At 43.3% G+C, this 21508-nt stretch overlaps 1 protein-coding gene across 1 annotated transcript in view; it reads left to right on the forward strand.

Moving 5' to 3' along the window:
- Positions 1-270: 270 nt before the first annotated feature.
- ablim1a (actin binding LIM protein 1a) overlaps positions 271-21508 on the forward strand; it is a gene marked incomplete at its 5' end in the record, with an annotated part of 35037 nt that continues 13799 nt past the window's right edge. Inside the window, 6 exons of the mRNA XM_080037305.1 lie at positions 271-520; positions 14373-14510; positions 17272-17455; positions 17813-17922; positions 19595-19721; positions 19833-19926. Of these exons, the coding sequence (XP_079893431.1) occupies positions 271-520; positions 14373-14510; positions 17272-17455; positions 17813-17922; positions 19595-19721; positions 19833-19926 (903 nt within the window). The remainder of the gene's footprint in view (positions 521-14372; positions 14511-17271; positions 17456-17812; positions 17923-19594; positions 19722-19832; positions 19927-21508) is intronic.

Raw genomic sequence — 21508 nt, forward strand, 5'->3', positions numbered from 1 at the left:
TTGTAGCATCTCCATCATCAAGAGGAGTTTCCATTGGAGGCTTCACTTTATTTATTGCCAGGATTTTATGATGCACTGCTGTGAAGTTGCCCGTCCAACCTCTGGCTCCTTTCTTACTGTTCAGTGCCTCCTTGAACACCCCATGTTCTTGATGTCCGGAGGCGACTGGATGTAGGTTTGAGGTTTGAGGCCCCCCTGACCCTGGCCAAGATCTACCTTTGGTGCTTCAACCTTCTCTGTGGGACAACAGTTGAAGAGGACCAGGCCACCATGCCAAATATGCCCAATCTCAACAGCTTGGGCAAGCTGTGCAGCTCCAGCCGCAGCCAAAGCGTCGGCCGCGTCCGGGTGAAACGCAAGAGCTCGGTCAAGCGCATGTCCATCATCGAGGACGGGCATGTGGCCGAGGTCCTGTACCTCATCCCTAAACAATACCTGGAGCAGCTGCCCAACCTCAACCCCAGTGACTATTATCTAAGTGAGAGGCTCAACGATGTTGCTACAGGTATGACGAGAGAAAGTACGGAACTATATCCATCTGTTTCTAATATTTATTCACCCATTTCCCATTAAAGCCATCCATCCAAGCTGTGGCTGGCTCTAAAATGAATCAGCTTTAGTGATAATTGCGTAGTCTAGGACTAATATATGCATGGATATCATATTTAAAAACTTAAATTGAAGTAACATTTAATTGTATTATTTCTTCTTTCCCTGTACTCCCCACTTTAAAGGTGGAGTTAGTCAGTATGGAGAACGCTTGTTATCGAAATCACTTTTTTGTCGAAATCTGTGAATATCTCCTCCTTATCCACCAACTGTCAGTAAAATCCAATGTTAACTTAATACACAGCCTAGACTCTGTAAACTGGTATGTAAACAAAGGGTATGTAAACAAAAACTGGCCCACCGTAGCATGAAACATGCCCGTTTACAGAGCCTAGGCTGTGTATGAATCGTTGACTCCATCTTCAATAGTTGTCTTTTATTACCACAAGGGGCTGTTGTTTTAGTCCTTCATTGCAGTGTAGCTGCTGGGCTTTGCGTGTGTAAGTGTCTGAAAGTGACTTGATTATTTGTTGCTCAGGGATTACTTTGTTCTAATTGGATGGCAGTAGTGATTACACCACTTGAGGCTTTTCATGTCGTACCCGTTCGAATGTGCGTAAGCTCCTGTGCACGAGTTACACAACCAAAGCTCCCCGACGCCAAAAAGTGTTCTTGCATTTTTCCTGTTGAAAAAAGTCAAGAAATTAATCATCGTCCTCTCCATAAGTTATATAATGCAAACCCATAGGCAAGAGCAGTCCTGCTGCAATCTTCTGAGCAAGAGTACATGAGGAAGCGACATGCTGGCTTACATCAGGATTACAACATGGGCATTTGGACAAATTGAGATTTCAGGACCTTATGTATCTACTGACTATGTGCCAGGATTGTCTCTGCAAACTCACCCTAGATCAAAGATCACAGAGGTCAAAGCCTATGTTAGCAATTTCATTTCCTCAGTGACTGCAAAAAGAAATCAAACAGTGACTACCAATAGCCTACATTCAGCAAATAAATAAATAAAGCGCCAATACCCGTCAGCAAAGCTGAAACATTGAGGTCACTGTTACAACACTGTAAACAATGCTGCCATATTTCAAAAGTTGATTGCTTTTGAATGGGTTTGAATGTTTTATTGTGAAGCACATTGAGTTGCCTTTTATGAAATGTGCTATACAAATAAAGTTGCCTTGCCTAGCCTTGAATGTGAGCTCCCCAAGGGATGTTAACCACAGGTCACCAAGTGATTGATGATACCTTGAAGAAAAAGTTGCTAAAAAAATGGTAAAAAGTGTGTTTTTACAAAAAATACTTGCAAAAAGAGTTGGTGAAAACACATTTCTGTGAATTAAGGGTATGGCTATAACACATGAATGTTAATGTGGTACATGGGTGAAGTACACTTTTCTCCCAAAGCTTTGTAACCCATTATGAAATAGAAACAAGCTGGTGAAGAGACAGAAAGGCTGGTCTGTCTGTCTATGCTCTGAAAAAGTTGAGAGGATTCATCCTGTCCATTAGAATTTCCAAACTGTCATGTCATGGTCTGTTTGAAATTAGCACATTTTCATCCAGTGCATATGGTGTGTAGCTAAGCTAATAAGAGTGTGGACATGTTGGTTCTATAAGCATCCATCCACGTGTGTGTGTGTGTGTGTGTGTGTGTGTGTGTGTGTGTGTGTGTGTGTGTGTGTGTGTGTGGTTGTCACGCAATTCAAATTTTAATACCAGGGATAACTGTGCAGAACCTCCACCCAAACAACTGTTGTTTGCTGTAAATGTAACCTTTTGCATTCTAATGTTGGTCTGGCTTCACCACTCAAGTCTACTACTGTTAATCAAATGGCATTTATTACTCTCATTGAAAGGCTTTATGGTAACAGTGCTTAATCTGAGGGCTGTGTGGCTTTTAGTTGTCTGGCCAGGTTATTAATGGCCAGTCCATACAGTAGGTGAGCCAAATACAGGAGAAACCTTTTATTCATTAATAATAGGGCATGCTTCTCAGGAACTGCTTTTGGCAAACCGTGTGTAGCATGAATGTCCTGTGGAGATAATTAAAAGAGGCAAGACGGTAATTGGACCATTCCGGCTTAATGTGAAGACACAATAACAGGACATCATTGTGTTGCATTTGGCAAGTTTATTTTTATTTATTTGTTTATTTGTTAGGGACAGTGCATATTCATAACATTCACAGCTGTAAAAATTTGATTTGAGCAAAAATGCTAGATTTCATCTGTTGTCCCTGGCATGCAAAGAAATACAGGTTAAAAAATGAATAGCCTACATATACAAAGGCACAAATAACACAAGAAAATAAAAGAGTTTAAAGGTGGTCACAGACTTGGTTTTCTTTTATCCACTGTTTGAGGTGTGTTTTGAAGGTTGAATAATTTTGTGAGTCTCTTATCGTGAGTGGGAGAGTATTCCAATATTTAGTTCCTTTGACTGACAGAACAGTTTGTCCGAATGTAGTACGTCTGTATGGGACCTCACAGTCTCCTCGGGCTGTGGCCCTGGTGCCAGTCCCACTCGCAGACTTCAGCTTAATAAAGTCTTTCAAAGGTGGAGGAGCAAGTCTGTGCAACATTTTATATATAAAACATGCATTTTTAAAATAAACAAAGTTATGAAAATTTAATAAATGATGTTTATCTAAAACAATGCAATGGTGAAACGAAAATGGCTTTTTGTCAAAAATGTTTATGGCCTTTTCAAAAAGGGATTGTATTGGTTTAAGTGTTGTGCCAGCAGCAAGTGACCATGTGGTTATACAGTATTCAATATGTGAAAAAATCATCAAGTGTAAAAGTGAAAGTTAATACCCCCCACCCCCCTTATTAACCCAGACATGGGTTTTGACCAGCCATGATTTGGTCATCACACACTTATGACATGCTTCCCTCCCTTTATAGTAGTAAAAAAAAGGGTGGAGTGCTGGAGAAATGTCCCCTAACTATTTTTGCCTTACACTGGCGCGCCTCCATTGCCCGATGAGAAGAAAACGCCCCTGTGGGAAACTGGTGGTGCATGTTGTCGGGTATCCAGCAGGTGGCACAGTTGACGCTGCAGTGGATGAATGCACTCTGAATGCATAATGGGCTGACTGCCTCCCTGCATCAGCACTTACAGAGGTGGTGCTGATGAAAAACTATCCCTGCCCCTCAGCTACAGAGCTGTAGAGTGCAGCTCATGCGTGAGAATGATGGATCAGTGACAGGGTGGTGCCCCCCGTATGTGCTGGGGTGACTTTGCTGAGTTACTTCAGACATTGAATTGGTCCCCTTCTATGTCTCAGTGAATTTGATGGGCTTACCAACCAAGGAGCCAAATAAACAACTGTATCAACACATTGCATTGTGGAGCACTGTGCTAGTGAGTGGGAAGAAGGTGATATAAGAGCCGCTGTTGTGTTCATCAGGCCAAGTCACGCATTGTTTCTACCGTGCCCTCTGTAATTGGATCCCACAGGATCAACTTAAGATAATAATACAAAGCTCATGCTAGAGATCATGGTTAGTTTGACCTTATAGACCTCAAAGGCCCCTCTGCCTCTGGCCCACCTGCATGCTGCCTTCACACTGTGCACTGCTGGTAAGCTGTGCGATTATTAACAACTCGGGCTGTCACTCAAATGCAGCCTGGCTTTGCTGCATATAATCAGATTGATGGTTTGGACTGGATCTGATTAGATAACAATCGGAGTAGATACTAGTAATCATTTAGGAGCGCCATGGTAGCCGAGTGGTTACATTGCATGCCTTATAACCACAATGTTGCTGATTTGATTTTAGCCTTCGTATTGTGTGGCATGTCACTCCCCCCCTCTTTCTCCCTGTATTCCACCCTGCTATATCATATTAAGTATATTAAAATATTTATTAAAATAATAATAATCAATTATATTCTATATTATTTAAATAATATTTTAGTTTACAATCAACATTTAGACAATACACTCTGAAATGTGGATGATGTCTTAATTTTCAAAAGTCCATGTAAAAAAAAAGAAAAACACCTTCCAAATACCCACATTTTGTAAAAACCGAGCCAATCTGTAAGCGCTAATTACTGCACTGAAAAGAGTAATTGGTCTCCGCCTGCTGCCCTGTTGTAGGCAGCAGTACAAAGTCTTTTAAAGGCGATGTAGTAAAGGGTTATTCCCAACAAAATTCAATTTGTTGAGCTTTTTTTCTTGTGGAATGGAGTATAATTTCATTTTTTAGGGTGTCATACGGTAAATTCACATCACAGCACAGCACACAGTTTACGAAGGAAGTCAAACTGATGAGGACACCATAGTACAAAACCAAAAGGAACAGAGAAAATAATTGTCTGTAAATAATGATGTAAAAAATCTAAAGGCTACATGGTGGTGTCACAGTTTCTAACATGCATGATGTGTGTCTTTCATAGCATGTGATATGTGTGTTCCAGCATAGTGTTGTGTGAAAGCTTAAGCAGGTCTCTTTTGGGGGATTTTTTGCTTGCACAGAAGCAGCAGTAGCAGCAGCAGCAGCAGCAGCAGCCACCTGGTTGCTGCAATGAGGAGGCGGCTGACACAACAGAGGGGCTGAGAGAGAGAAGAGAGGGAGGAGGAGGAGGAGGAGGAGGAGGAGGAGGAGTGGGCAGAGGGAGGAGAGAGAGGAGGAAAGGGATGGGAGGAAAAACAGGCAGTCCGGAGGCAAAACCCCACGCTGTAGCAGTGTTTGGGAGGAGAGCACAGCAGCTTGACACCTCTCTCTTTTTCCCTCTCTCTCACTCTCTTTCTCTCTCTCTCTCTCTGTGGTGTTTCGACTCTCTTTTTCTGCTATTCTGCTATAAAAAAAAAGGAACTAGCAGCTGCTGTGTTACAATTGATCGATTTTTTTCCGGAGCGTTTTTTCTGGTGTCTGCTGATTTACCTGGATTCCAATGGTCATGGTCAAAGAAAAAGGTTGGCTATACCCCTTGCGGTTGCTGTCACTGTGTGTGTGTGTGTGTGTGTGTGTGTGTGTGTGTGTGTGTGTGTGTGGGGAGGGGGTGATGTCTGTGTGTTTGAATGTGTGTGGGATGAGTGTGCTTTTAGTGGGATTTGTTTTGCTTGTCCGGCTGTGGACTGATTGTGTCTGCAGTGTGTGTGTGTGTAGGCTAGATGTGCAGTTGGATTTCCCACTGCTGTGTCTGGCTGTATGAATTAGATTTTTTTACATGTGTGTGAATATCTGATGTAGTCACGGTGATATGGACATGGCTTTTTTTCAATGTGGGGTGTGTGTTGCTTAAAAGAAACCTGACTCATGACACAGTGTGAATGTGCATCTTCAACATATGAACATACAGTCTCTCTAGTTAAAGACTTGAACGTGCTGCTACGCCCTTTTTCAACACTCTACAGCAGCTGGAATGCTTCATTCAGCAGCGTCAGATCTTTTATGGAAACGTGTGTTGGAGCATAGCATCTGTCTTGTCGTATAGGAAACGTGACAGCAAATGTAAATCGTTCAGAGGGATTGTGTTTACGTTGTTACCAGGTAAAAGCGGTCCGTCTCTTTATGCCGGCTGAACTAAAAAGGTGACATGTATGTAGGAAAAGTGGAGCAGCGGGGTAGCGATCCACACTGCGCAGAGCTAGGGGGACCTGCACTCTCGTCCCCTCTCTCTTTCTCTTTCTCTTTCTCTCTCCTCATCTCTCTCACTCGCTCTGTCTGCAGCCGTTGTCATGGTGACCATCTTAAAAGGTACACTCCATTGTTGTCAGCTGTGGCCTCATTCATAGTGTCCCTATAAAAGAGAAGAAACAGATGATTGTCTCCACCTTGTGACCGAGGAGGGCCGACCCAGCTGTGTGGGGATGGGATTAGGTGGAAGTGAAGGGGGCATGGGGGCCAGGGATATTAACATTCCCGGGCAAATTGCAGGGTCATGAGGTGGTGAGGTTGACCATTGTTGGTCAGAATGACTCACAAGCGAGCAGCAGCTACACGCAGGCATTCTGCACACAATCTGCTTTCAGTGGTTTGAAACTTTTAATTCAAGAAGAGAAATAATGGAAGCAGCTTGTTCCTTTTGACTTTTTGACCACCTTTAAACATTTAAAATGAACAAATCATAAATGAAAACGTGTGTAGCGTAGCGTACACTCAATCTATGAGGCCTAATGTAACTAAAAGCAAACTCTTACATCACCCTTTTCCACATTAAAGTCAACCGCAATGGATGGAACATGCAAGTAATTTATCACAGTATAAAGTCATCCTACGTCATCATGTAGCCTACTACTCCCATAATAGCATCTCAAAGGAGCCAGCTGATATATTATATATTGCTCCTGTTTTGTTTTTTAGTGGGTGCAGTTTGAGCTAATCTTACTGCCCGTGTGTAGACAAACAGAGTTTGTGTTCTGTGTGGGTGGGCATGAGATATATTTATGTTTTGTCTGAAAATATTTCTATCTGCCAAAACGAAAAACTTGTTCTACAGATTTTTTTTGAACAGATCTGTGTAAGTTTGTTTATGTTTCTGACAGCACACACTGGTGGCTGTAGGCACTGACGGCTCTGGAGCTTGTTCTCTTGATGTGGACATAAACTGGCCACAGAGAAACTGCCTTTTGCCATCGAGTCCCCACGTCCCTGGCAGAGCAGCCGTAACCTCTGGCTGCCACATGTTCATCTCCCACAATCCCCTTTGAAGAGTCTTCCCTAGACTGACTTGTAACCCGCTGCATCGCCCGCTGACTCTTGGGATTTTTTTGGAGGGTTGTCTAAGGTTATAGTTCCACAATTATAGCCTTTTCGCCACCTGACATTTCTTCATGTATCCTCCTGGGATCTAACTGTGCACCTGTCTGAGGCCAGGTGGGCTCTGTAAGTAACATCAGGATGCACAGCTGACCGATATACCGAATTATACTTTATGCTCACAATGATAAATCATAATAAAGGGATTGCAGTGTAAGCGTTTTTGTCTGCTTGCAGGCGCTTGGCCTATTTTCAGAGCCAAGAATACCCTTGAAATATTTATTAATTTATTGGGGCCGCGTGTACCCAAGGCAGTCTCGTCTTTTTTTATTACCTTGATCTACACGTGCCTCTGCGATTGGTGCAGATTTGTACTATTAGTTGATGAATGTACGCTTTCTCCTGTTCTTGCGTTCTCGGCATTAAATTGCGTAAGGAGCCCTGCTGACCATGCACAAACGTCATAGATACGCCGCCCTGCCTCGTGCCATGAAAACCCACCAAACTCCCAGAACTCTCTGCAGTCACAATGTGAACGCTCCATTTTGACAATGAAAGTTCCCTGTGGCCTCTGTAGCTGCCCTCCTGTTATTTTGCAGAGAGTGCTGCAGACGACTGCAGTGGTGCCTCATCTTTGAAGCTTGCCAGTGTCTACCCCCTGAAAGAGGAGCTAAACCCTTTCACAGACATCAATGCAACACGCACACAAACTCAAACACACACACACGCACACACACGCACACACACACACACACACACACACACACACACACACACACACACACACACACACACACTCTCTCTCATAGACACGCACTGTTTGTTCAGCTGGCACACATGGACCAGAATATACAGATGAGATAAGTGGTCGGCCGGAGGAGAGACAGCCAGTGACCTACAGTATAAAGGCTAAAACAACAACAAGAGCGACATGAGAATCGCATTGAAAGAAACACAGACTGTACTAGCCACACACTGTGCCGGTCAACAAACCCCCCCCCCCCCCCCCCCCCGTCTGTCTGCCACCAATCGGTTTGATTATCACAGGAAACACGACACAGGAGAGCGGGGTTCGAAATGGGGCCGTCATTCAGAGGCAAAGAGCCAAGGCCTCTATCAGCTCCACTTGTACAAACACACAATGGCTTGTGCAGTTCATGAAGCCACCGTTGTCTCTCCTCACAGATAAGTGGCTGGACTGGATGCCCCTCGCTCAGTGCAGTGTTATTATTATTATGTACCTACCCAACAACAACCGCTTCACACTGTGGCGTTCAACCATTCAAAAACCAGATCATTAATCCAAAAAACCCTAGGTCCCTGAGGATTAGTCATTGGAGGTTGGGGGGCCTGGTGGTGGCCGATAGGGTTCCCCCCCTCAATTTGTGCCAGCGTTTGAAGTGCTTTGTCTGGGGGGCGTTGGTGGTGGGAGTGTGGGTGGGTGTGCAGAGGGGTGGGTAGGCAGTGAATGCTGCCATACATATTCATGGAGGGGAGGGTTAAGAGCTCCTCGTTATGTCTGGGTGATGAAGAGCTCCACGCGCGCCCAACCCCCAAACACACATGCACGCACAGACATGCATGCACACACACACACACACACACACACACACACGCACGCACGCGCACACACACACACACACACACACACACACACACACATCCGTTAACGCACTGGGATTTTGTGTTGGGCACATTTTGGGCCCTTTGATATTCATCAGTACACCCCCTTGGAATATTCCTTCCCAAACTAGTTGGACTGGGGGGGTGGGGTGTTGGAGTAAAAAGTGTGTGTGTGTTTGTGTGTGTGTGTGTGTGTGTGTGTGTGTGTGTGTGTGTGTGTGTGTGTGTGGTTACCTATGAAGCAGACACATCTGGAGCCAAAAGTAAGCCCTCTCTCTCGGTCACACACACACTCATACATACTATAGTACATGCACAAATGTTGTACACATACATACACAGAGACACACACACACACACGCACTCACTCCTTTGGGGCTGTCTGAACTGGAAACTCCTCTGTCTGCGACTCTTACAGTTACAGAGGCGGTGTGCAACTGAATATTTCATTAGAGCGCTTTTCATCTCTCATTTATTGTTTAATTCAATAACCTTTTTTCCCCGTGCATTTTCCAAGCCACTATTATGGCTCTGCATTCCTCGGGGTTCATGGTAGGAGGAAATGAAGGCCACAAAGTCTGAAGCTTTCTTTGCAAATCCCGCACCCTGCGTCAATAACCCCACTTTTTATTGTTATTAACCAGCGCGGCTGGTGCACGTGTCACAGTGAAATCTGTCCCCGAGGGGATTCAAGACCTTCTTCACTTCCCTCCAGAGTATCATCTGCAGCCTTTATTATTTCCATCACAGCGAGGCTCTGCTTAAATACGGTGGGGGGTTGGGGGTGGAGACGTAGGGGTGTAGAGAGCAGCCCCCTTTCCTTTTGCGCCTGGCTTTGGGACGCTCTGCTAGTTATTGTTCCCTCAGCACCATGGGTGTGTGTGTCTGTGTGTGTGTGTGTGTGTGTGTGTGTGTGTGTGTGTGTGTGTGTGTGTGTGTGTGTGTGTGTGTGTGTGTGTGTGTGTGTGTGTGTGTGTGTGTGTGTGTGTGTGTGTGTGTGCATGTGTGTGTGTGTGTGTGTGTGTGTGTGTGTGCGCGCCTGTGTGTTCATTGTGTGTTTAGGCTCATATCAGTCACTTCATCCCTGGGTGATGTGGCGGGACAGATCCCTCTGTCAGCACAGCCAACACATCCCTCCAGCCCAGAATGAGGAATGTGAACAGCAGTCGGAAAGAATATTCTACTACTGTATATTTCACAGTGAGCTGCTTCGTGCTGAGGTTGCTTCATGCAATTACTGTTAGCAGGGGCTTACTTATTCATAGCATTATATAATAAAACATTACAACTATAGTCAAGCGCCATTTTGCTGCTTTCACAAGAAACCACTAACAATCCCTAATGGATACATTTCAAATCCATGTTATTGAAACAAAATTGCTTGAAGTCGACATGGAGTCATAGCTAAGCGAGGAGGCCTGCTAAATATTTGAGAAAGATCTCACTAATGGATTTCTATGCCCAAAACAAATCCTATAAAAAAATTATTCAATCGTAATCCCTTCTGCATATTTAACAGGCCTGTTTTTATGTTGGTTTCTTTAGTTTTTATGAAACAGCACATACAGCGGCCATCTCGGCTTGATTCTGCCACAGTCCCTCTCCCTCTGTGCAGTCACCACAGGCAAACACAGCCCTTACTTTAGTGGAAGAGGCGGGGTCAGGACGGAAAAACTCACATAACCTCTTTTTTTTCTCTGTTTCTCCTTTGGATCCTCTGTGAGCATGTGATCCAAACATCTGTCTTGGATTTTTGTCAACCTGTTATGACGTTAGCGGTGTTGACTTTTCCATGTGGTGCTGTCCCCACTGACAACACTTTATGAACTGTTAAAAATAGTAGGCTATGTCGGCGAAACAAACAGGCTCAAAGAGATACTGTTGGCTTCAGAACAATATATAGGGCTACTTCACGACTTCTCTAATCAGAATTTCTATACCAACATTGGATACATTGACTAAGGCTGTTGTGAAATGAGATTTAAAGCAACGTCTCTCAACAGTTCTGCAGTTCTGCAGAGTTTTCTAGTATCTTTTAACACATCGTTTTGGTTTTAGGGCCTGCAAACTGCTTTGGTTCACTGTGTCACGACTCTTATCAGCACTGTTATCAGACGTAGCACAGGCAACAACCAAAAAAAAACTCTTAATGCTACCTTCCCAGCACCAAGCTACATACGGACCAAGTTTGCACCTATAGCTACTGAACAGATTTGAGCATTTAACAGCTAAAGAGACATTAACCTCAAGAGTAGACCACATCCAGATGAGGTCAGGGGAATTGTTTGCAGCCAAAGAGGCTAAGCTAGCTGCTGGATGTTCAGTACAATCTCTACAATTTGTGGGGCTGCCTTCTAAAGTTGTTTAAGGCAGCATCGACAGAGCTCGTAAAAAAAAAATCCATCACAATTAACCGACCAAATTGCTGGTTCAGCTTTGACCTTCCGTATTTACTGTAGCTGCGCTCGCTTGACGGATTTCTGTTGTGCTCCCCTTGAGTTTTGCCTCCAAAGACAGTGATAAACAAACCATCAGTCTCATAATGTGTCTTGCCTGGCATAATGTGTCGTAGGTATGTCTGTTTTTCAGGATTCTGCATTTACTATAATGAGTACAGTGTTATCATGACTGATAGAGATAATGGACAAAACAAAAGAAATTCAGAAACAAGTTGTTGTGACTTGTATTGTCCTTAGATGAATAGTGTTCTTGAGACTTAACAGCTTGTTGGAGTGGATATTTTTGCTGAGTGCAGTTTACTCAGATGGCCTTTTGTTTTTTCTATAGAGGTGCGATGTCACACACACACACACACACACACACACACACACACACACACACACACACACACACACACACACAGAGCTGCTGACACTCCGTTCACTGTCACAGCAGTCTGGTTCACCCACAGATGACTCATTGTCCTGCTGAGTGTAAATCAGAGACACCGGCGGGCAGACAGATCCAACAACCTCCTACCCCCTTGTACCAACATTCTTTCCATCCTTCCTATCTTTTTCTACCTCTGTGTTTCCACAACTCTCTTCCAGTCCATTTTCGATTCAAATTATTAATAGGCTGATGCTCTGTGAATTGTATCCATAGGGATAGGCATGCTACATTTCAGACTGCCCCTAGAGGGTGAATCGGAGACTGTTGAATTAATCTCATTAAGAAAATAATGCTCTAAAGACACTGGCTCCCTTGCTGGTTTGATTATACTGTAATTAAATTCTCTCTTCAATATCAGAAAACTACCGCAACAGTCGAAAAATGAGATGCAAGGTACTGTAGGTATGCCAAGTCATCAATAATCCAGAGGACTGTCTCCATCTTTGGTGGGTTGGACGATCGATTGGTCATGATTCTATTTCTGGGGCCTTTTTGGCTGTGTCTTATTTTAGCCGTGCAGACTAATGATTCATTGCAGCGCAGAAAAGAGCAAAGATCCCTTCATGTGCATTCTCAGTGCGTGAGTGCATGCAGGTTTGCGTGTGTCAAGCTTTGTTTGAAAGAGAGAGAGAGAGAGAGAGAGAGAGAGAGAGAGAGAGAGAGAGAGAGAGAGAGAAAGAAAGAGGCTGCCTTGATAGTTAATGCTCCTGAATGTGAAATAATCTGCTGGTTTCAGAATAGCTGATAAACTGGCTGTGTGCAGTGCGGCACTGCAGCAGTATTTACATCCTGTACAGTAGTGCTGGATTAATGTCTGTCTATGTCAGGGACGCCCAAACTCTTTTCACTGAGGAGGACCGCAGGCTTCTATTTTGTGGATATAAAGATAACACTGGATGCTGCTTGTGATAAAGCAAGTTGATGATAGCTTCTGTCTTATTTAATTATGATAGCTGGTACAAAGTGTCACATTAACAAGGTGATGTCTAACTCAGTACTCAGATTCATATCCTTGCATACAAGTGAAACAAGATTCATTTCAAATGTCAAAGAGATATCAAAACTATGTGTAGTTATGTTTGCAGCACGTGCTTGGCTTTTGGCCTGGTCAGTCTGCTCCTGAAGTATCTCAACAACTTTTTAATTAATTGTGAACAACACAGATTCATATTTCCTAGAGTATGAACCCAACGACCTTGTGATTCCTGCACTTTTCCTCCAGCACCAGCTGCAGCTCAAAGATTTTGTGTATCCAGCGACATATGCCGACGTATGCCTGATGGATTGGAACAAAACTTGGCACAGACTATTGCTCCCAGACGACGGCTCCTAAACTCTCAGGCGCTCCGCCTGACTTTTCCTCCTGCCCCACACCATGCGGTTGATATTTGTGGCTTTGCGTGATTTATCTTGACAACAATTTGATGTATTGTCATGAAATTAGATAGACTTATTCATGTCCCCTTCATGATTTGTTTACCATGTAACTTTTTATTCTTATATGTTCAACACTGATCTTACAACCAAATCTGCAAAAAATAAACACATTAAACTCAGATGGTGAATATGGCAAACATTGCACCTGCGTCACATCATCATTTTATCATTGTCTTTCATTGTGAGCATGTTTGCATGCTGGCATTAGCATTAAGCTCAAAGTACGGCTGTGCCTTAGTACAGCCGCACACATTTGCTAACATGGCTGTGACTAAATTCAAAGTTGCCCTTCTACTTTCTCCCGAATTGTTATTCCTGTGTTCCTTGCCAGTGAAGTTAGAAATAGTTGTTCTGCCTATACGTGAAGATATTTGACAACTGCTATTTCTTCATTCATACTACACATCAAGCATCTTGCTGTTTTATTGTTGCCTGAACTGAGTTTAGTGCTCTGCTTACTATCAAACACTTGACACCCCAACTGGAACTTATCACCAGCCCAAAAAATATGTAATTTTAAAACATATTTGTCACCTCCATGTAGTTTTAATTAGTCTTTGTTAGCATGAGTCAGCTGTAACAATACAAATAATAAAAAGAAAAGAAGCAAAGAAGAGATGTCTGGCATGCACTGCAAAACAAAATCATTACTGGAAACATAAACCAGGCATGGACAGCAGCACATGGCCCATCGTATTTCCTTTGAGGATGAAAGTACAATAAACCCAGCAGTGAAACAGATTTTTATCAATAACCTTTTAGCCTGCCATTTAGCAAGCCCTGCCCCCCTCAGCATTTTCTCTCTCCATCCTCCACTGATGATCAAGACGGACTATTTTTAGGTTGTCGCTCCCTGGAGAGCCTATCTGGGCCGTGAACCCAAAGTTGTGCTGTCCTGCTCAGTGTGTTGTTCTTTTTGTATACCCTGGCAGGCTCTCAGCAGTTGGTCCTTAAATCTGGTGTGTGTGTGTTTGAGTGTTACAGTAGTAGAGCGTGTCCTCAGATGAACACAACCTTAAAAGAAAAAGAATAAAAAAAAACACAAACAAAAGCTGTACTGACTACCACATCCAGAGACCTCAATGACTCATCCGCATTACAGTTCAATGTGTTAACGTGGATGTCTCCTCTCTCTCTCTCTTGCAGTGGCTCATGCGCAGGAAACACAGCATCACTCCACAGAGAAGCCCCTGATCCAGTGCTACAAGTGCGGGGAGCCATGCAAAGGCGAAGTGCTGCGGGTGCAGAACAAGCACTTTCACCTCAAGTGCTTCACCTGTAAAGGTATACAGTCAAACTTACACACACACACACGGCTGCTTGCTTCATGAAAAGGAGCACCACGCAAAAATACCAGTCCTTGGAAATACGTTTTTTGGTTAACAATTTAATAATGAACCCCTCAGACATCTCAAACAATTTTTTTTACTGAATAGCAGAAGAAGAATGTGGGAGGCATGTGAAAATTGGCAGCTAAGGTGTTAAGTTCGTATAGCTAATTTGATAGTCACATGTTCTCCCTTTCATTCAATACTTGCTGCCTAATGCTGCACATGCTGACTACATGTTTTTTTTTAACAAAGTAGGATTCTCCCTTCCCATGTAATGAAAGTTCAAAGGTGAGTTGGAGTCATATGTCTGATGGCCAACACACAGTTTTAAGGACAAAATTATTGTGACTGAACAAATTTCTCTTCACCCAACGAAAGTCCCAAAAAGCTCCCCATTCGGCACAAAATTCACAAGTAGCAGAACAAGTCCCCCGAAGGCCACGCTGTCCTTTCCATCCATGCTCAAACAAAAGGAGTAAACATGGCGGCATGGCTCATCTTCCCCTTTTTTCAGACCTGCATAGTTCAACTAATGAAGCATCCAGACTGCTCAGACAATAATTGACAGTGCTGATCTGTCTGTGTTTATCTCTATTACCGATGGATCTCTGGCATTCTGGCATGATTACGATGCAGCCGCCCACGGCCGCCCCGAGCAGTCCCGCTCCTGCTGTGGGCTGAACCTGCCCCAGCTGATGCTCTTTCAGTTAATCTGTGACTGGAGCACTGTTATAAGGATAGCTTAGGTCACCAAAGGCTCAGAACATAAGTAAACACTGAGATTAGCTACCTAATTCTGTCCTATACAAGTGGATACACAGTGCACGCTTTTAAAAAGTCCCTGCTACTAAACGTGTTTGTGTGTGTGTGTGTGTGTGTGTGTGTGTGTGTGTGTCTGTACACAACTTAGAAGACACTATTACGCTCTAAAAATGATGTGCGCTGTTGTTGTCAGACTTCGACATGTAGAAGGACTAATGTGGTGTCAGTTGTGGTCATGTCAGGTTGATTGAGCTTATTGACACTCAAAGGTCATAAGCCGACAAAATACTATCACCTTGGCAGACAAATCCCTGAGTGGTGGTCCCAAAGCCCCAATGGTTTTGCATGGGTTAACGTCTATCCACAAAAATTCACAAAAGCCAAAAACCTTTCAGTTTCCCCGAATTCACTTTAATTTCAATTTCATGAGATGACCCTGTGAAGTTATTCCAAAATGGCATTTTGTGTTATGGCATCTGCATCTGTTGACAAAGAGCTGAGGTGGCTGGACCTCACAGTCAAAGGCCACCAAATCTGCGCTGCTGGTTGTCTCTAGACTCAGTTAGCTTACAAGGTAATCTCATCACCGCTGAGCCCTAATGCAATTCAATCTGATTCTCTCCCTCACTCGCTCCCATTCATCCCCAGGATTTAGCATGGCTTCATTGCATAAGGATGATTAGGTGCAGTCACCTCAGGCATAGGAATACTTTCCCTGTGGTGTTTCCAAAAGTAAGATTTTGTCCAACTCCCAGGGTGACTTTGTGTCGCTTGAATGGCGGACTACATGATATTATAAGTTAAGTTAAGGTATTTTTATTAGTCAATTTACACAAGTAACATAACAATTCGTCTTTTCACATACTTATCGTCTCAAGTTACCACACTTCGAAGGGTGGTCAGAGTGCAGGGTCGGCCATAGTACAGCACCCCTGGAGCAGTTTTGGGTTAAGTGCCTTGCTCAAGGACACAATGGTAGAGATGGTAGGCACCGTAGATGTCATAGCAGAATGAAGTAGTTAAAATACTGTACATGCAGACACGCTCTATGTCTGAATCGTGATCAAACCATATGTAAATCATGCAGTCATTATTTTCTATCATACAGAACGTGATTCCGGCCTGTCTATTGGTTGGTGTCAGTCCATTATATCAACAACAACTATCGGGAGAATTGCCATTAGATGAAAAATGGGTACGTTTCATAATATGGCAGCCAGAAATGTAAAAGGCATACATCTTTAGCCAACCTCAGTGTCTCTGCTTTATTTCCCATAGATGAAAGTCATAGAAGTATTCCACAATTTTTTTTTTGTTTGACACATTTCCTCCGATATAGTCAATCTTTCAAATGATCAGTAGTAAAACCAAAATAAGAGCATCACACCAACATTAAAATATCCCAAACTCCCAATTGTTCCTTAATGACTATTTCTTCCTATCCTGGTCGCCCATGTTTGTGTGTAGATGACAAGGTTACATTTGAATGGAAGGAAACTTGCTGGAGACTGTGTGTAGTGTGTGAAGAAGTATAGAGCCAGCTATCTTCAGAAACAGATCAAGGCCATTTCCTGGGCTACACAATTGTAGAATTGTTGTAGTACTGAAAAGTCTACATCTCTACACACACAATAAAAAGACCTTGCAGATGAAGTGCTGATCAATCAACACAAGCCATCAACACACAGTTCAGGTTTTTTTGTTGTGTGCGACTGCGAACAATGCTGATTAAAGGCATTTTAAGTTTTGCTTCAAATGTATTTTTCACAGATGTATTTTGATCAGCATCTTTTTCATGCATTCGGTGAGCCTCTCGGGATTACACAGACAAGCAAGTCTAAGTAAAGCTGTGTTGATGTGTGGAGGAGTTGGGCGGTTGGTTGGATGCTCTTTTTGTCATAAATGCAGAGCACCAATTTACCTGTGTGTGTGTGTGTGTGTGTCCCGTACAGTATGCGGCTGCGACCTGGCCCAGGGGGGCTTCTTCATGAAGAATGGAGACTACCTGTGCACACTGGACTACCAACGCATGCACGGCACCCGCTGCAATGGCTGTGGGGACTTTGTGGAAGGCGAGGTGGTCACTGCATTGGGCAAGACCTACCACCCTGCCTGCTTCGTCTGCACCATCTGCAAGTAAGATACAGAGAACATTCTCTTTTATATTAGTTCATAAACATGAGATCCACAAAGATAGATTTAACTCTTGTGAATGCTAGACTTTCTGTATACATTGTAAAGTGCACAGGCCTAAATCTCTAGGTATGGAAAACAGTGTCATACCCTTATAAAGAGGCCTGGAAAAAGCAATACAGTACCACTGTATCCTCTTGACCAAATGGCCTCCTCAGGCATGGAGTGTCAACACACACCCACATCACCAGGCCTTGTCATCTTAAGCCTCATAGATAGCCTGCAAGCTACAGCTAATCAACTCAAACACTTAACCACAGGGGCATAGTTCATGTCTTGCTGATGTCACCCCGCTTACAGACGACCGTTCCCCGCCGGTGACAGGGTGACCTTTAATGGGAAAGACTGCCTGTGTCAGTACTGTGTTGAGCCTATGTCTCCTGGACCGAAGGACATCCTGGGCTCCAGCAGTAAGTATAGCCATTGTCTATTAAACAACATGCAAGGAAGGCATTCGCTTTCATATGAATAGGTTCTTGGCTTCCGCACACAATTGGGACAGTTTGCAGTAGGATGCAGAGTGAAAGGGTATTACTTGTAGGAATTAAATAATTTTTGGAAAAAAACAAAATAGTCTGTATGATTCATGCATGACATTTAACGTAGGGGTTGTAATTTAAGCTGTGTTATTTGTGCTCTGAGGAATCATTTTCAGTTAGGTATATACATCAGTCATCAAGCCCACACATTCTTAACATGAATTGAGTTGAAAACAGACCAAAATGTTCAAAAAGAAGACAGAAATACTTTTCTAAATATGGAATCATGAACATTAACCCATTCACCCCGCAGCCATTCAAAAAACTAGCGCTGTGCAGTCCAACATTGTTCGAAGCAATAAAACTTGACAAAAACAAAATTCACCCAGTGATGACATTTCCAAGATTAGTTTGACATTTCGGGTACGTTTTATAACGTTTCAAAAAGTGAGGTATAGAAGCTGCCAATTGCCAGCTTTTGCTAACTTTGAACTGAGTTCCCCCTTTTTCCAGCAGCTACCAAACTAAGCTAAGCTAAGTGACCGCTGGCTCTGGCTTCATACTAAACAGACGGATATAAAAGTGGTATCATTCTTCGCCTCTAACTCCCAGCGATGTATCAAATACGCATATTTCTGCAAAAGGTCAAACTTCTCCTTCAGGGGAAAAGAAAGAGAGTAAATGAAGTGAGTGAGTATCATAGTTTGTAGTGGGTAACTCAATAGTTTCACGTGGCATGAAGGCCTAAAAGAAGATACTTTTTGCTTTTATGCTTGAGAAGACTGAATAATATAGGGGGTGCCATTCTGGGAGTTCCCTCTACTCTCTCTCTTCTCGGTTAAAGAAGCAGCAGTGATCGACCAACCGTTCTCCTTTTATGAATAACGGCAAGACAGGGTCTTGCTAAATAATGCATGGCCATGCATCTCCTCTCCTCTGGAACAGGAAATGTGCAGCATATCCCCTCCTCTACCAACTCCTCTCAACCTCTCTCTCTCTCTCTCTCTCTCTCTCTCTCTCTCTCTCTCTCTCTCTCTCTCTCTCTCTCTCTCTCTTTCTCTCTGTCTCAATTCCTACTGGTCTTTCTTTTGGTGTTTGAAAAGCTTTTTAGACAAGGTCACCCATAAATAAAGCATGCTGAATCTCCACACGTTATCATCGCAGCATCATTATGCCTGACGTGGTTACCGTCCCGTCCCCCCTGTGGTTGCGGTGGGGCTCTGCATTGCTTTCATCCTCCACTCATTAAAGAAGAGATGACAAGATGATTGTTCTTTTAGAAAACCGACTTCTTACACTTTTTAGAGCCTCAGGATCCTACTCAGATATGGATGGAGCTTTGAGAGCCATGGTAAGGGTAGTAAGAGGGATGTGGATGATAGAAAGAGGCAGCTGTCAGATCACTGCTGCTTGCCCTCTATCACCACCTAGTGTCTGGGGTCGTAACTGACAAGATGTCTCACTCTGCATGCAATAATTAACAGCACAGTTAAAATTGCTACAAGTATTTCCCTTCTGCCTTAATGAATGTGTGTTGTGAGAACACGTGGAGTGAGTCTTCAGGTGCTTTTAACGTCATGTAACTTTTGCGTTTTTTTCCCAGACTGTGCAGGATGTGGTCGAGACATTAAGAACGGACAGGCTCTTCTAGCGTTGGACAGACAGTGGCACCTGGGCTGCTTCAAGTGTAAGGCCTGCAACAAAGTTCTGACCGGGGAGTACATAAGCAAGTAAGTAGCTCATATCCACTTTAGTTATAGGGTACTTGTCGGTACTTGGCCATATACAGGGCCACACACACATACACACACACACTATATTTTGGTGTCTTTGCTTCATAGGGATGGCGCCCCCTACTGTGAGAAGGACTACCAGATCCATTTTGGAGTTCAGTGCGAGGCGTGTCATCAGTTCATTACAGGGAAGGTGCTAGAGGTAAGACACATCTATCAAATTTTTTCACCTTCAGCTGATTGGCTCCCTAGTACGGGTGCAGCCTCTCGTGCAGGCGGCTATCTGATGTGGAATTTACCATATGCCATTCTGTAAACAGACAATTAGAGTTGCACCTGGATTTCATATGAATCCTGCTTGAGGTAAGTTTGAAATATATTCCAAGGGGGAAAAATACTTTCACTTGAATTTGTGTCCTTAAGGTTTATTTAAGAACTGCAGATACATTTGGAAAGTTCAAACGTTTCAATTGAATATTTTTGTCTTGTGTGTTTGATAGTGTTGATATGTGCATAGAAATAAGATCATAGTTCTAACACATTCTGAGAGTTAGTTGTATAACCTAAATCTAAATTCAGCTTCCCATACAGACAGAGGATGTTGCATTGCGAGTGGAATTGTAAAATGTAGTTTGATAATCTTCGGTGTAATCTCCTCACCAGGGAGTCAGATAAACTCTTGACCTGACTGTGTTCAACTACAAGATTACTTCTGAGCAATAGATTTTAGTTCTTTGCAGCTCTGCCCTCAATACACATGCTTGAAAATGCTCGCACATCATATAAATATTACATAAAATGCAGAATGTCCTTAATCAGTTAACATTATTCATTGATAGTGTATGTAATGCAGCTGTTTTGAAATGCTTGTTTAAGTATTATTTACATTGTCCAATGCCTTGATGCTCTCCTCTCTCTGTTCTCCACTCTCTTCAATAAGCGCTGGTCTTTCTGCTCTGCAGACAGTGATCCAGTCGGACACTGAGCTATGTGTCATTTAATGGTATCAAAATGTCATTGCTACAGCCAGCCTGCCTGGTTTACAGTAATCCAGTGCTAAGGCAGGCCTTTATGACAGTGGGAAAAGGCATCGGCATCTCACCGCCGAGCTGCTGCCAATGGATCAGTGGGTCCAAAGCCATAGCAGTCTGTCTGATAGTTTGATCATTGACCCAAGACCCAGGTCAAATACCGTGTAGCCATGGGGTGGGTTTGCATATTATCTGATCCTCTGGGAGTGCAATCTGAATAGCTTATTACAGCCAGTGTAATTAATGCAGCTATTAAAGTGGACAGAAATAGGGAGAGTATTGAATGGCACAACTCACGTATACCATAAGAGCTGTTATTATCCCTGAGAGAGATTCACTTGTACAGTGTGTGTGAGGAGAGTACAGGGTAGTAGGTGCCATGAAGTGTCTGCTCGAGTATAATGTGAAATGCAAATATTAGTCAGTGGCTCCATATCTCTGAGTGTCCACTTTCCATCTCAAATGTTACTGAGGACTGTTATACAGCAGGAATAATTCATTTGGGTATTTAACATCCCCCGGTCAAAGTCGAGGAGGCTTTATAATGGTCTACTCTGCATACGAAGTACTGCATTAGTGTAGATGGAAATTTCAGGCGCTCTAGCCGTCAGACCGTTTTATTGGATTGCTTTATGCGGGTTATCACTAAAAATAACACTGAAGATAACTGAAGGCGGGTTGGCTGTGTCAGATAGGTTAGCTGTCATAGTGGTCGAAAGAAAAGAAAAAAATCACATTCGCCACAAGTGCCAC

This window comes from Ammodytes marinus, assembly GCF_949987685.1.
Source record: "Ammodytes marinus genome assembly, chromosome: 11".
In the NCBI taxonomy this organism is placed as follows: domain Eukaryota; kingdom Metazoa; phylum Chordata; class Actinopteri; order Uranoscopiformes; family Ammodytidae; genus Ammodytes; species Ammodytes marinus.